General features: G+C 36.6%; 1 protein-coding gene across 1 annotated transcript in view; it reads left to right on the top strand.

Annotated features, from left to right (window-relative positions):
* TGFBR1 (transforming growth factor beta receptor 1) overlaps positions 1–14,299 on the top strand; it is a 73,285-nt gene that overhangs the window by 24,772 nt on the left and 34,214 nt on the right. The window contains exons 2-3 of the mRNA XM_020995548.2: positions 9,751–9,993; positions 11,102–11,338. Of these exons, the coding sequence (XP_020851207.1) occupies positions 9,751–9,993; positions 11,102–11,338 (480 nt within the window). The remainder of the gene's footprint in view (positions 1–9,750; positions 9,994–11,101; positions 11,339–14,299) is intronic.

Genomic DNA, 14,299 nt, shown 5'->3' with positions numbered 1-14,299 from the left:
TTGCCCTTTTCCTGCTTCTCCCAATAAGAAATTGTCCATCAGCCTGCCTAAACTCTCACTAACCCAGAGAGATATGGTCTCTCAGTTATGAAACTTCTCCTTGGGAAAGGCATCTTGGAGGAATGACTAGTGTTGCATACATTTTTTTTGAAAAATTAAAATGATAATTTTTTATGAGCACTCAACTGTGAACACTAAAGCGTATATCTAGAGAGCCTAGTGTTATAATCAAAAACTTATGTAATATGTAATTGAGCTACATGGTAAATAGACTTAAATGATAGGAGAGGTGGGAGGCTGGGATTAACAAGCTTCATCTTCAGAATTTTGACTTGGGTTAGTGCTACCTATACTTCACATACTATACTCCCACCCTGTTTCCTAAGGGGCTCTTCTGCTGCTTACTCTCCAGTACTGGGCAGGAGCTAGAGACTTTGCTAATGTTGGGTCTTGTGTCAGTGTGGAGCAATAGCTCCAGGAAACAAACTTGGGGCCAAGATCACCAATGAGTCACAACTGGAATTCCTCCTCTCAGAGAACAAAGGGATCCGGTGGTGATTTGGACTTCAAAGGGAGCAAAGGGACTCTAGGATTTGTGAAAACAAGAGTTTTTATTTTTTCAATCAGCTATGAGAAAGGGTTAATTAGATGGAATAGTGCTAGCTGGTTGTAACAGTGGGTAGAGCGCCAGCAAGGTGTCACAGTGGATAGAGGGCCGGCCCTGAAGTCAGGAGAGACTTGAGTTCAAAACAGGTCTCAGACACTTACTTGCAGTGTGACTCAGGGCAAGTCATTTTACCATGTTTGCCTTAGTTTCTTATCTGTAAAATGATCTGGAGAAGGAAAAGGCAAACCACTCTAGTATCTTTGCCAAGAAAACCCCAAATGGGGTCATGGAGAATTAGACATGACTGAAATGATAACAGCAACAAAAGATGGAATAAGGGGTTTCTTCTGAAATATTTTTCTTTTCTGACAGCCTCAATATTCCTATGGCTTGCCTTCTTGACTAACGGGCATATAGTGGGTTCTGCTAGTCAAGAAAGAATAGTGACACTTCACTCTTTGTTGAAGACCTTGCCTTTATTTTATTGACTGCTAAAGATGGTACCAAGGCAACCTAGGTCTCAGGCTTCCTATCCTAATCTGATAGGAGACAGAATTTGAAGTGCTAAAACTTTTCAACTTTACCTCCTACCTCAGAGGAGGGGAGAAAGACCATTTGTTTCACCTACCCTTTGCCTGCCTTAGATGAAGGTTGGGGACTATAAGTTCTTTTTCGTTTTTGTTTTATTTGAACATAGCAGTCACTTTCAGTGGAAAAAATTCTTACTCCAACTACATACAAACCTTCATATTTTAAAAATTAAGTAAAATTGTGTAATAGGGTAATATAGTGGCTTTTTATATATGTCACCTTCTAAACTTAAGTTTCATTTCTACAAGTATTGATTACACCTTCAGTGTGCAAGTTGTATACAAAGGAGCTGGGATTTAATAACTCTTTGTTCATGGAGATTAATTACTACACCTAATACCCACTATATATAGGGCTTAATAAGTTATCTGTGCCTGTGAGTGTAGAGTAGGCACACTTTGAGCCATTGTGCAGCCATGGGCATCTAAGGGCATCACAGACCTGTTATCGCTTAGTCTCAAATAGAATATCACTTGTCCTAAGAAATTGGGACATTTAGCACTTGGGGAAGGGAGGAAGTCATATAACTAGTTAGTGTGTCAGTCTTGTTCTTTATCAGAATTTACAAGACAAAATAGCTCCACCAACTAAGAACAGCCATACATCACCACACAGAGAACCTAGAAAGAGCTATCAGTTTGTGTACAGATTAAATGAGGCTTTCTTCATGGTGTCATGGCAAGGGGGAATAGTGGATAGAGACGTGGCCTCAGAGCCAGGAAGAACTAGATTCAAGTCCTGCCTCAGACACATACTGATATGAGAAGGGACTGTCTTCTAAGTATAGGGGCAGAATGTGTAAAGTGAGAAATGGAAAATGGAATGTCCCGTGTTGAAAATATCAAGTAAACCCATCTGTCTGGAAGTAGTGTATTTGAAAGGGTAGTAATATGAAATCAGGCAGCTAGATGGTGCAGTGGAGAGAGTGCCTGGAGTCAGGAAGACTCGTGTTTCTGAGTTGAAATCTGGCCTTAGACACTTACTAGCTGTGTGACTCTGGGCAAATCACTTGACTCTGTTTGCCTCGGTTTCCTCATCCATAAAATGAGTTGGAGAAGGAAATGGCAAACCACTCTAGTATCTTTGCCAGGAAAAAACCCTAAATGGGGTCACGGAGAGTCAGACTGAAAAACAACTGAACCAACAACTGAACTGGAAAGAAAGGTAGGCTGCAACTAGATTGTGAAAGGCCTTACATGTCAGTTGTAGATAGGTGTTTACATTTTCTCTTAGTGGCAATAGGCACTTGAGCCAGGAGAGTGACAAGATCAGATTTGGATTTAGGAATATATCAGTTTGTCAGCTATGGAAGATGAATTAAAGGAAAAGATTAGAAATAAGGAGACCAATTAGAATGCTATGGCAGTAGGTCAGAGCAGAGATGATAAGGGCTTGAACAAGGTTGAAGTTCCTATGAATATATGAGAGATGTTATGGAAGTGTAACTTGCTTGGATATAGGTGAGTTGGAAGATTCAGTTGTGAATGTGAGTGACTAGAAAAATGGTGATGCCTTCAACTGAAGTACTAGGAAGTATTTCAAACAGCAAACTAGGAAGAGGGATAGGTATTGAGGGGAACATAGTGAGTTCTGTTCTGGACATGTTGAGTAAGAGATTTGGCATCTAGTTGGAAATACCTAATAGTAATATAGGACTGGAGCTCAAGAGAGAAACGTTTGTGGGGAGGGGAAGTTTCTTAAGGGTGGAGAGATGGTATATTAAATTTGTATATAAATGATAGTTGAAAACATGGAAAATATACCTGGAGACCTAAGACACAACCTTGGTAGAATACTCGTATTTAAGAGGTAAGAGGGAAAAAGTGAACCAGTTAGAGGCAGGGAAGGAACCTTACCGGTGGGAAGAGAATTATCCTCTCTCATTCTGGATCCAGTAGCTTAGCAACTTTACCTAATCACCCAGTATTGAAGCTGCTGATTGTAGAAGTGGCAAGATAGGAGATTTCCCATGTAAAATCCTCTGAAAAAAAAATCTATTGAAAGACTTTTACTCCAGTAGTAGAAATGTTTCACAACTTGGTATGGTTTACGGCACATTAACCTTCTACTGTTCCCTTTTGGAAGGGAAACTATTCAATCTACTCTCCCTTAATTTTAATTTTGAGTAGTCAGAATTCCTTATCAGATACCCACCTCTGTTTTTAATCTATATAATCAAGTGTCTTCTTCAGAAAATCTTTTTCCTAGTAAAGATCTCTTTGACTAGGTAGTTAATGAACTCTAAGGTATGTGATCTTTAATTACTAGCTAACATTTATATAGTGTTTTAAGGTTTGCAAAGCGCTTTATATATATATGATCTCATTTGATGCTTCGTCTCTTGAAAGATTAATTTTGGTGATCAAGAGGGCTGTGTTTTGGTGTTGGTTCTGATGTCTGTCTTTAGACCTTGACAAACTTTTTAAAGCCTTCTGTCTCCTGGTTTTGTTTTGTTTGGGTCGGGGGTGGGGTGGGGGTGGTAAGCAAGATTATGGGCTATTTAGGAATGGAATTGGATTTCCTTCATGACTTTTTAAAAAAATTACATTCTTTTTATTTTTAAATCAACAAAAATCTGCGGTCTCTAGATACTGTTGAAAAAGACAGAAAAATAAAACTCTTGAGACAAACATGTATAGTCAAGCAAAAGAAATTGCTTGCATAAACCATATTTAAGAAAACAAAACAAAACTCTAAGCAAACAAAGTCTCAGTGAACACTCCTGAGTCTATTAATTCTGTCAGGAGGTAGGTGATACGTTTCAATATGAGACCTGGAATTGTGGTTGGTCAGTTTGCTGATCAGAGTTCCTAAGTCTTTCAAAGTTGTTTGTCATTACAATATGGTTAATGTAAATTGTTTTCTTGTTTCTGCTCGCTTCACTCTGCGTCAATTCATACAAGTCCTCCAGGTTTATCTGAAACCTATGTAATTTCTTATAGCCCAATAGTAATCATTTCCTAATTGATGAGTACCCCCTCTATTTCCGTTCTTTGACACTGCAGAAAGAGCTGCTATAAATATTTTTGTACATATGAATCCTTTTTTTCTTTCTTTGATCTCTCTGGGGTGTAAACCTAGTAGTGGCATTACTAGGTCAAACAGTCTGTACAGCTTAATAGCTTTTTGGGCATAGTTCCAAATTGCTTCCCAGAATGACTAGACCAGTTCACAGCTCCATCAACAGTGCATTAATGTATGGTACCAGTTTTCCCACAGCCCCTCTAGCATTTGTAATCCCCCCCAACCCCGACTTTTTCAGTCAGGTGGTTGTGAGGTAGAACCTCACTTGTTTTGATTTTGCATTTCTTTAACTATTAGTGATTAAGAATTTTTTTCTTTTACGAAAGAGTATTTACTTCAAAGGTATATGGCAAGAATAGGTATGCAAACATTCCCCAATATCTGAGAGCATACTCTCTCCCCTCCTGGCTTATACTACCTCCATCTCTGGAGGGAGGAGAGGAATTAGGTTCACGGTTCCTCTGTAGCACAGTCTCAAGTTCCAAATCCAGAGCTCCCCCTACTTTTTTGGGCTAAAGTCCTAGGCACCCTGGCTTTTCGGAACTTTGCTGCTGGCTTGGCTGGCTACATGTCTGGCCTGTAATCTTGGCTCCAAGGTCACAGTGACTTGAGTCCAGGTCTAGTCAGGATTATACCATCTGCATCTAAAATTGAAAAGGATGAATGAAACAGAACAAAACAAAACTACAAGCTCATTTCTTAGGGCCACAGAGTAAAGGGGGAGAGCAGGCCTTCAATAGGGAGAGTATTTTTTTCCATATGTCTATTTATAGCTTGGATTTCTTCCTTTGGAAACTTCTTGTTTATATCCTTTGGCCATTTATCACTTAGGGAATGGCTCTTATTCTTATAAATTTGAATCACTTCTCTATATAGCATAGAAATAAGACTTTAATCAGAGAAACTTGCTACAGTAGTTTTCCTCATTTATGTACTTGTCTTCTAATTTTAGTTACACTGGTTTTCTTTGTGCAGAATCTTTTAGTTTTAGGTAATGAAAATTATCCATTTTTTACTCTCTGTGATAGTCTTTGTTTAATTATGAATTGATACCCTGTCCATAGCTCTGGCAGGTAATTTCTTCCTTTCTCCTCTAATTTGTTTATCTCCCGATTTCTTTTAATTCCTCTTTTTCTAACTCTTGATTCTTGAGCCTATTATTGCCAGGATGGTCAGAATTCTGGGAGAGAAAGTACTGAAAGTAGATATTGCTTACAAATGTGTCTTTCAGGGACTGTTAGAAATTTCCTCTGAGGCTCAAAATTGGAATTTTTATCTCTTAATTTCCATAGTTCTAGTGAACATCACCTTAAGTTTTGGACTATTTAACACTAATATATGTATTTTTAAAACCTACTGAGACCTATTTTCCTTTTATTCTCTTTCCTTCCATCCTTGTTATCTTGCTGTCTATGCTTTTAAGGCATAGCTTTCAGCATATAATGAAATGGAACAAAATTCCTATTCCACTATCCAGGTTATTTTGGTTCTACTGAAAAAAAAAGTGATCATATTTTTAAAAATACTGTTATTCACAGACTCTATGGAAAGCATTGTGATAGGTCTAAAATAGTTTTGGACCTTTTAATATGTTTTGTTGAGATCAGTGGGGAAATGGATTAAACTGGGTTTTTTAACCATTATAATGTGAAATAAGTTCAAAATCAGGATTCCCTCTAAACTTTGCCCCTGTATGTGTACACTTAGGTGTAGTGGAAAGAACATAGGACTTACTTAAAGTCAGTCAGAGGATCTAGGTTTGAGTTGTGACTGGATGCACTTTACCTATGTTTTCACCTGTAGAATGGGGATCATACTGTGATGTGCTTAACACTTTTTTGGGGGTTCCCTTTCTAGGGTCATTATCTATACCCTCCCCCTTATCTTTGGGTGTATCTCATAGCAGCTTCTTAAACTGTGGTTCATATATGGGGTCTTGAAAAATTTAGCAACAGCAAAAGGTTTCTGAATGCACAACGACCAAAAATTATTAAAAAATCAAACATGTAATGAATCCTAGGTGTTTCTGCAGCACTTGCCCGTGTTGCATCATGCAACTTCACTTCAGCGTTGGTTCTGAACAGGAAGCATGTGCACTTTGTATTGTGCATGCCCTCAGGCCACAAAATACCAAAGAACACTGCTGAAATGCAAAAAGGAGTATCTAGTGGAAAAAGTTTAAGAAGCCCTGTCCTAGAGTTTTCTCTGGGTATTTTCTCTGGCTGTCTCTCATTCCTGAAATTCTCTCCCTCATCTCTGCCTCCTGGCTTCCCTGATTTCCTTTAAGTACCATCTAAAATCATACTTTCTACAGGAAGCTTTTCCCAATCTCTGTTGATTCTAGTACCTTCCCTCTGTTGCCTATTTCCTTTTTGTCTTGTATATTTCTTATTTATATATAATTGTTTGCAGATTGTCTCTTCTGTTAGATTGTGAGCTTCTTAAGGGCAGGGACTATCTTTTGCCTTTATTTGTATCCCCAGTTCTTAGCACAGAGCTTGGCCCATAGGAGTTTAATAAATGCTTCTTGACTGACTGACTGACATATATTCTTTCTCTTAATTCATCAGCTCCCATGGATGGAACTATCACTTCTGCGCAGATAATTCCCAAATCTGCTTGTCCCCTCTTTTCTGTCTGGGTAGATGGATATCTCTCATTTAAATGTTCCCTTCGTCGTCTTAAACTCAGTATGTTCAAAATGAATTCTGCAACTCAGCTTTTCCTATAACCTGCCGTTCCTCCTAATTTCCACATTTCAGTTAAGGGGACTACTGTTTTTCCAGTAACTTATGTTCAAAACCTTTGTAGGAAGTGTTCATAGTCAAGGAAAACAAAATCCTACAATGCCATGTAAAAACTACATGACATATTCTGCATCTTGAATACCATTACCTCTCTGTCAGGTGATGGGTAGCATTCCTTCATTATCAGTATTCTGGAGTCATGTTGGTCATTACATTGATCAGAGTTCTTAAATCTTTCAAAATTGTTTGTCTTTACAATGTTGTTATTATAGTATAAATTGTTCCCCTGGTTCTCTTAACCTCACTGTGCATCAGTTCATACAAGTCTTCTGAGGTTTCTTTGAAACCATTCCATTTGTCATTTTTATGATGTAGGGATGTTCTGTTAAACATTTATATAACAATTATTCAGCCATTTCCCAATTGATGGGTACTTCCTTAGGGAATAGTCCTGTTCTAGTTTTTTCCTACCACAAAAAGAGCTGCTATAAATATTTTTTTTGTGGGTCATTTTCCTTTCTTTGATCTGTTCAGGGGGTAGGCATTAATGATATTGCTATGTCAAAGAACATAGGCAGTTTAGTAAACTTTTAGGTATAATTCTAAATTGCTTTTCATAATGGCTGTACTAATTCACAGTTCTAATAATAGTGCATTAATATACCTGTTATGCCACATATTAATATGCCACAACCTCTCCAATATTTGTCATTTCCCCTTTTGTCAGTTTCGCCAGTCTGAAGCAATATGCCTGTCTCTTGGAACTCCCTTCCTCCCTTTAAGGCTTAACTCCAGTGCCATCTCTTTCAGTAATCCTGTTTTGATTTCCCCAGTTATTAATGTTTATCCTCTCTCCTATCTCCCTGCCCCAGTCATTGTGTATTTATTTTGTATATGGCTTGTGTTGGGGGTGAACATGTTTACCCTCAGTAGAATGTAAGCTTCTTCTGTACAAGAACAGTGTTGTATTTTTACCTCTAGAGCCTAGCACAGCCCATGTAAGAAATAAATGCTTGTTGCTTGAATTGTAAAATATAAATGTAAAGTATAAACTTCGTAATTTGCCTTAGTGATAAAATCATCCTTCAAAGTAACAAACAAGGGGAAATTCTATTCTTGATCTCACTAACAGGGAGGAGCTGGTTGCTAGGGTGGATATAGTGAGAACCCTATAGGGAAGTAAGTGACTATTTACTTATTGATGGTAGAGAGAAAATCTGGGCATAGTCTGACAGGCACAGTAGATTTTAGGAAAGCAGATTTCAGAGGGTTTGGGGAAAGATAGTTAAGAGCCCACAAAGCACATTATTGAGGGGAAGTCATCCCAGAAAGGACGGGAGATTATGAAAAATGAAATTCTGAAAAGGGAAAGGGAAACAAATTCAATTAGGAAGAAAAACAGAATTCTGTAAAAATCGTGTCAGTGAAGCTGAATCTAAGCATAAACTGAGGTTGTTGAGGAAAGTATTTTTGTTTGTTCTTTGTTTTTGAAGCTACAGATAACAAAATTTTTTGGTAGCTTTAATGGGAGAAAATGGAAGGTCAAAGAAGGGCTAGGACTTAGCTTGGGGTGAATAAGCTGCAGCTGAAAACAAAAAGAAGGTAGAACTGCTCAGTTCTACTTGTTTTTTTTTTATTATCATTATTATTTTTATTTTTCCAGTCTCCCTCTGGGCCCCCATTAAAAAAATCTGAAAATATGACATTAGGAATGGGGAGACACCTTTGCAACAAGTAAGCATTGTTGAACAAGACTAATCTACACAGTGGCCATGTCCAGAAATGTATGTCTTTTTTAGCACCTTGAATCCATTACTTTCCCAGGAGGTGGGTAACATGCTTCGCTATAGGTCCTTAAAGAGATAAATGCTTCAGCATTCTTATTTCCTTCAAAGCTGTTTTTCTTTACAGTGTTGTCTTTGTATAACTTGTTTTCCTGGGTTCTTACTTTACACTACATTAGTTATAGCACCTCACATTCTCTGAAGTTGTCTTTCATAATATATATTCATATAACAGTTTGCTCAGCCATTCCCCAGTTGATGAGTACTTCCTTAGATTCAAGTTCCTTGCTTTTTCTTTTTCTTCTTTCCCTTTTTCTTTGTTCTTAACCCCCACTTCAGTGTTAGGAAGTTTGTTTTGCTTGTCTATATTTGAAAAATAGTATAGTGGGTGGAATAGTGGGGAAGAGCTCTGGACTTGGAGTCAGAAAGAGGTACCTGAGTCCAAATCCTACCTCAGACATTTACCTGGGCAAGTTGTTTCATCTCTGTTTGCCTCAGTTTCCTCATTTGTAGAATGAGGATAATAATAGCACCTACCTCACAAGGATGTTAGGATCAAATGAGATATTTACAAAGCACTTAGCATCTAGTAGGTGCTATATAAATGGGGGGTGAAGCAGGAGGAGCAGGCATTTGTCTTCTGTACTTTTGTTAACTAGGTAATGACAGGCAAAAAGGAGAGAGAAGTTTTTTAGCTTCTTTCTTTAATTACCTTAATAGTAGTATACCTAGCTCCTTACTCCATACATGATTTCCTTATACATAAAAAGAAAAAAAAATCAGGCCTAAATACAGGCAAATTTCTTCAGGCAGCCAAAAGTAATTACCTGTGTTGCAGATCCCAAGTATGTTAAGTATCTTGATAAGTTTGATTGGTCAAATATATATATGTAGCATAATTGCTAACACAATTTTGTTTTAAGTATTCTAAGTATAGGGCCACTTAAAGTTTTTCCTCACTTCAAAGCTTGTTGTAACATTGCATTTTTCTTTCCAGGTTTGGAGTGTCACTGTCACCTCTGTATTAAAGAAAATTACACATGTGTGACAGATGGACTTTGCTTTGTTGCTGCGACACAGAGTGCAGACAAAGTTATATACAATAGCATGTGTATCCCGGAAGTTGATTTAGTTCCTCGAGATAGGCCGTTTGTATGTGCTCCCTCTTTAAGAGATGGGTTTTTGATGTCACCTTTCTGTTGTGCCAAAGACCACTGCAATAAAATAGAATTCCCAACAGGTAAGTTTGTGGGTTTTTTCTTAATTGTTTAGAATCATATAATTTAAATATAGAAAGAGAATTTCCTTATCAGTAGTTCTCAAACCTTTTAGTGTCAGGACACCTTTACGTTCTTAAAAATCATTGAGAACCAACCCCCCCCCTCCTTGTTTATGTGGGCTACATTGATAAGTATTTACTGTATTAGAAGCCAGGTGAGATGATGCAATGACAGCCCTGGGTGCCTTGAGTGGACTCTCTGGGAGTTCTCCATGTCTTCCCTTGTAAAAGGACTAGAGAGAAAAAGGGCTCACTGTTGTATGTGGTTCCTTGAAGGCATGGAACCTACCAGATAGAAAGGATGGTTAAGAATAAGAGTTCTTATTTATTGAAGAATGTGTGAATATCTCTCTTAACAGAGGTATTATTGACTTATAGAAATGAAACGTGTGACTTAAGTTCCTTAACTTTTCTGGACCTTAGTTTCCTTGTCTGTAGCATGAGCATGTCAGGCTAGATAATGTCTTAAGATCTAACATTCCATTTGAGTCTGCTCCTTGTTTCCATTAGTTGGCAATACTGAGTGAATTTGATAAAAATTGTTATGACCTGGTATTAGACCACAGTAGAAGAGTTTTGCCAAGGAACTTCAAGAGAATAAGAGTAGATGCTTCTGTGTGACTACAGTTAGATAGCAACTTCACCAATACTGTAGATCAAAGGAAGCACAAGTAAGGGATTTCTGTAACTGTCTAAAGTCTGGATCTGTATAGATGTATACTTGAACAGCATGGTTAAGACTTTTTTCTACTTCCTAGAACCCTTTTCCCACTGTTTAGTAATAAAGAAGTAAGTAGAGCTATTGTCATGCACCAGTGGGCATGGTTTTCCTAATACCTTTTTTTATGCCTGACTATTTACCAGTTTCCAGTATCCATAGCCATACAAATAGATCTGAAGCTAGGCTAACCCTACCCTAAAATATCCATGGTTACAGATGCATGATAGAACAATGCAATTTAACCCCAGAAGTGTTTGTTACATGAAAAATGTAATAATGGCAGATAAACATACAGTGTTAAACTTATTTGAAATCAGTTTACTAGCTATAATTTCTTTATTCCTTTAGGTACCCCAGTGAAACCATCTAATCTTGGTCCTGTGGAATTGGCAGCTGTTATTGCTGGACCTGTCTGCCTTGTCTGTATTTCATTGATGTTGATGATCTATATTTGCCACAATCGTACTGTCATACATCATCGTGTTCCAAATGAAGAAGATCCCTCTTTAGACCGCCCTTTTATTTCAGAAGGCACAACGTTAAAGGACCTAATTTATGACATGACCACATCAGGATCTGGGTCAGGTAATGCTTTTATTTTTCTTTTTTGATTAAGAGATTTAAGTAATTTTTAGTTTAAATTATCCTTAATTATTGTATCTGTCACCCAAACCTTTTAGTGCAATTGATTAAAGCATGACGCTAATGAAGAGCTATATTAGATTTGATCCTCGTGGGTGCATTAGTTTCTTATAGTTAAAACCATAGCATTAATTTCTGATTCCCTGTTGTTACCTTATAGGTTGAGTGCCAGGGGATTTTGTGCAAAAAGATGTAGCTTATTATGGAATAATAATGTTTTAGATCTGGAAAGTACATTAGAAGGCCATTAAGTTTAGCTTATCCATTGTGTAATAGAAGTAACAATAGGCCAGGAGTCAGAAGGCTATGTTCTCATCCTCTTTCTTCTACTAATTCATGTTACCTTAAGTAAGGCATTTAGGCTTCATGGGTTTCAGGTTCCTTATCTTTCGAGTTTAGTATAATAGTTTATATCTTTAAAAAAAAAATTTTCTGAAGATAAATGAGAAAGTACACTTTAAAAAAAACTAAAAGCCACTCAAATGTAAGATTAATTTCGTATATAATTTTTTGAAAAGGTTGTAAAGTGAATCAAAACAATTAAAAAATTAAGATTTGAGGTGTTTTCCACTGGGGAAAAGCATGTGCCTTTGAGATGATAAAATAACTAAGTTCTTGATCTATAAAATCTAAAATAATAATGTCATTATATTAGTCATTTTCTAAAGATCATAATTTTATTGATATAGGTACTTCTTCCACTGAGGTATATTGGAATCTCCTAGGCAATCTCAAGAATTGTAGCCAAATGAAATGCATTTTCTGGTAAACCAGCCTTCTGGAGTTGACTTTCTCTAATCTTAGCTAGCCTGGTCCTCAGATGTCAGTACAGAAAGACTATTTACTACACTAAGCCATTTCATCTTGGTAGGCTTTCCAAGAGCTTGTGTTCCACTGTCATAGCCTTATAAGAACCCAGGGTTACTCTCATAACATAGGCTCCAGAGAAAAATTTTATGGGAGAATTATGAGTTATACTAGCAGAAATAAAGAAGTTTGCCTTTATTTCATTAATGATGTAACATATGGTAACCTAAAGCCTTGCTTTATAGAATCTTTCCATTATAGAATCTATGTGCTAATATGTACCCATATTCTGTTACTTCATTTAGGGCTATGTGTAACAATAGGTTTGTTGAATTGAGTTAGAAAAACTACCCTTGAAGGTTTGTGCAATGAGGTGTAGGTGTGCATTTATATCTACTAGAACATATAGTTCTTTCATGGAGTTAGTTTCACCTTTTAATATCTTGCTTATTCTCCCTCCTTTCCTCTTCCCTTTCCCTTCCCTCCAGCCCCCCCCCAAAAAAAAAGCCTTGAATATGGAGTTTGGGAGAAAATGATGGGCATAAAATATTGAATTATTTCTCAGTTCTTTTCTATGTTTTATTTAATTAAAAAACAGGATTTAAGGTCCTCTTTCTTTGTCAGAACTCATTAATAATGCTAAACGCTTTTTAAAATCTACCTTTGGGGTTAGGGAGAACTGTTTTCTAAATGATATGCCACTTCTCTGTTTGCCTCAGATGGCTTATGAAAGCCTAATAACCATATTGTATGGGCCTGAGATTGTCACCAGATAGAGTATATTGGAAATGGGTTTTTTAAAGTTTATTTGTAAAGGAAATACTAAAAAAATGCATTCATAATGTGAGTGTGTGTACATTTGTTTATAATTAAGCATTGTAGAGCTTAGCAGTGTTTGGCACATAGGTGCTTAATAAATGTTTATCGATTGATTGTTTTGAGGAGCAGCCTAATTAAAACTCCTTGAGAGGCACTACTTTTGAATTTGAAGTTCGATTTGTAGTAAATATAGTTATTCAGTAGTAGCAGAGAGAACAGAAGGCAGTCACATTACTTTCTTTTCCACAAGCTTGTTATCAGCCAGACAAGACATGTGAGTTTTAAGTAAATTTTGAAATGTAATATTTTAATTTTTGAAGAATTGGAAGTATAATATCATCATTTTGTGTACATGGGTATAATCTCATATTGTATGAATATCATTCAGTTCATTTATTGTTATGTTCCCCCTATAAAGCTACTTAAGCTGTTTTTGTAATGGAGTTTTCACAAAGCAGTTTTCAAAATACAGAAGGGCTAAGTAGAAGAATAGAAACGGTTTAAATTAAGTTCATTATTCACAACTTTTGTATGCTTATGTAGGGTTTTGTTAGTGATGGGATATAGATGCAATATATCTAAATATAAATTTGACTGCCACCTTGTCTACTCTGCCTATAGTGGGCAAGCAAACGAGTGTGGTATATTCTGTAAGCTTATGTTCTAAGTCAGTTCCTGTGAACTTTTTGTTATTAGTTCTGACTACTAGAGCACAGGTGTATGTACTGTGTGCTTTTCTTCAAGAAAATTTGAGTAGGTATCCAAACAAATTTAAGAGAGAACTTAGGGTATGGTTATTCATATAACATAATGCTTTGATTTTTATGTAAGGATTCCCTGCAGGGTTCCTCTAAACTCTTTGGTTCTCTAATACATTTATGTTTATTGCTTAATCATTGACTACTTCAGTAAGGAGATCAGGAAGTTTAGAAAATTAAATCAAAAGAAAGGACCTCTGATCATTTTAAAATAATGTAAAACAATGGAAAAATAATTGTTTGAAGATGATTTCCTTTCATGTTATACTTTAGGAATACATTGCAGAAAATGATGGATTTCCTGTAAAAATATTGCATTGTACTGGCCTTAAAATATGCTTCACAGTATTGTTTTAAAATATGTTATCTGACATCTTGATGGCTTTCTTTCCTCACTGTTACAGATAAAATTAGACTAGACCTTCCATATTGTAGCTGTAGTTTTAGAGAACTGAAGAGAAGGGGTGGGTTTTAGTTCTTGTTTTTTTATTTTTTCTATTGTAGAAAATTCTGAAGTTTA

The sequence above is a fragment of the Phascolarctos cinereus genome, unplaced genomic scaffold (genome assembly GCF_003287225.1).
Source record: "Phascolarctos cinereus isolate Bilbo 61053 unplaced genomic scaffold, phaCin_HiC Scaffold_4;HRSCAF=312, whole genome shotgun sequence".
NCBI lineage: Eukaryota > Metazoa > Chordata > Mammalia > Diprotodontia > Phascolarctidae > Phascolarctos > Phascolarctos cinereus.
Note: the sequence above shows the minus strand (reverse complement) of the source record. Positions and strands in the feature narration are given on the sequence as shown.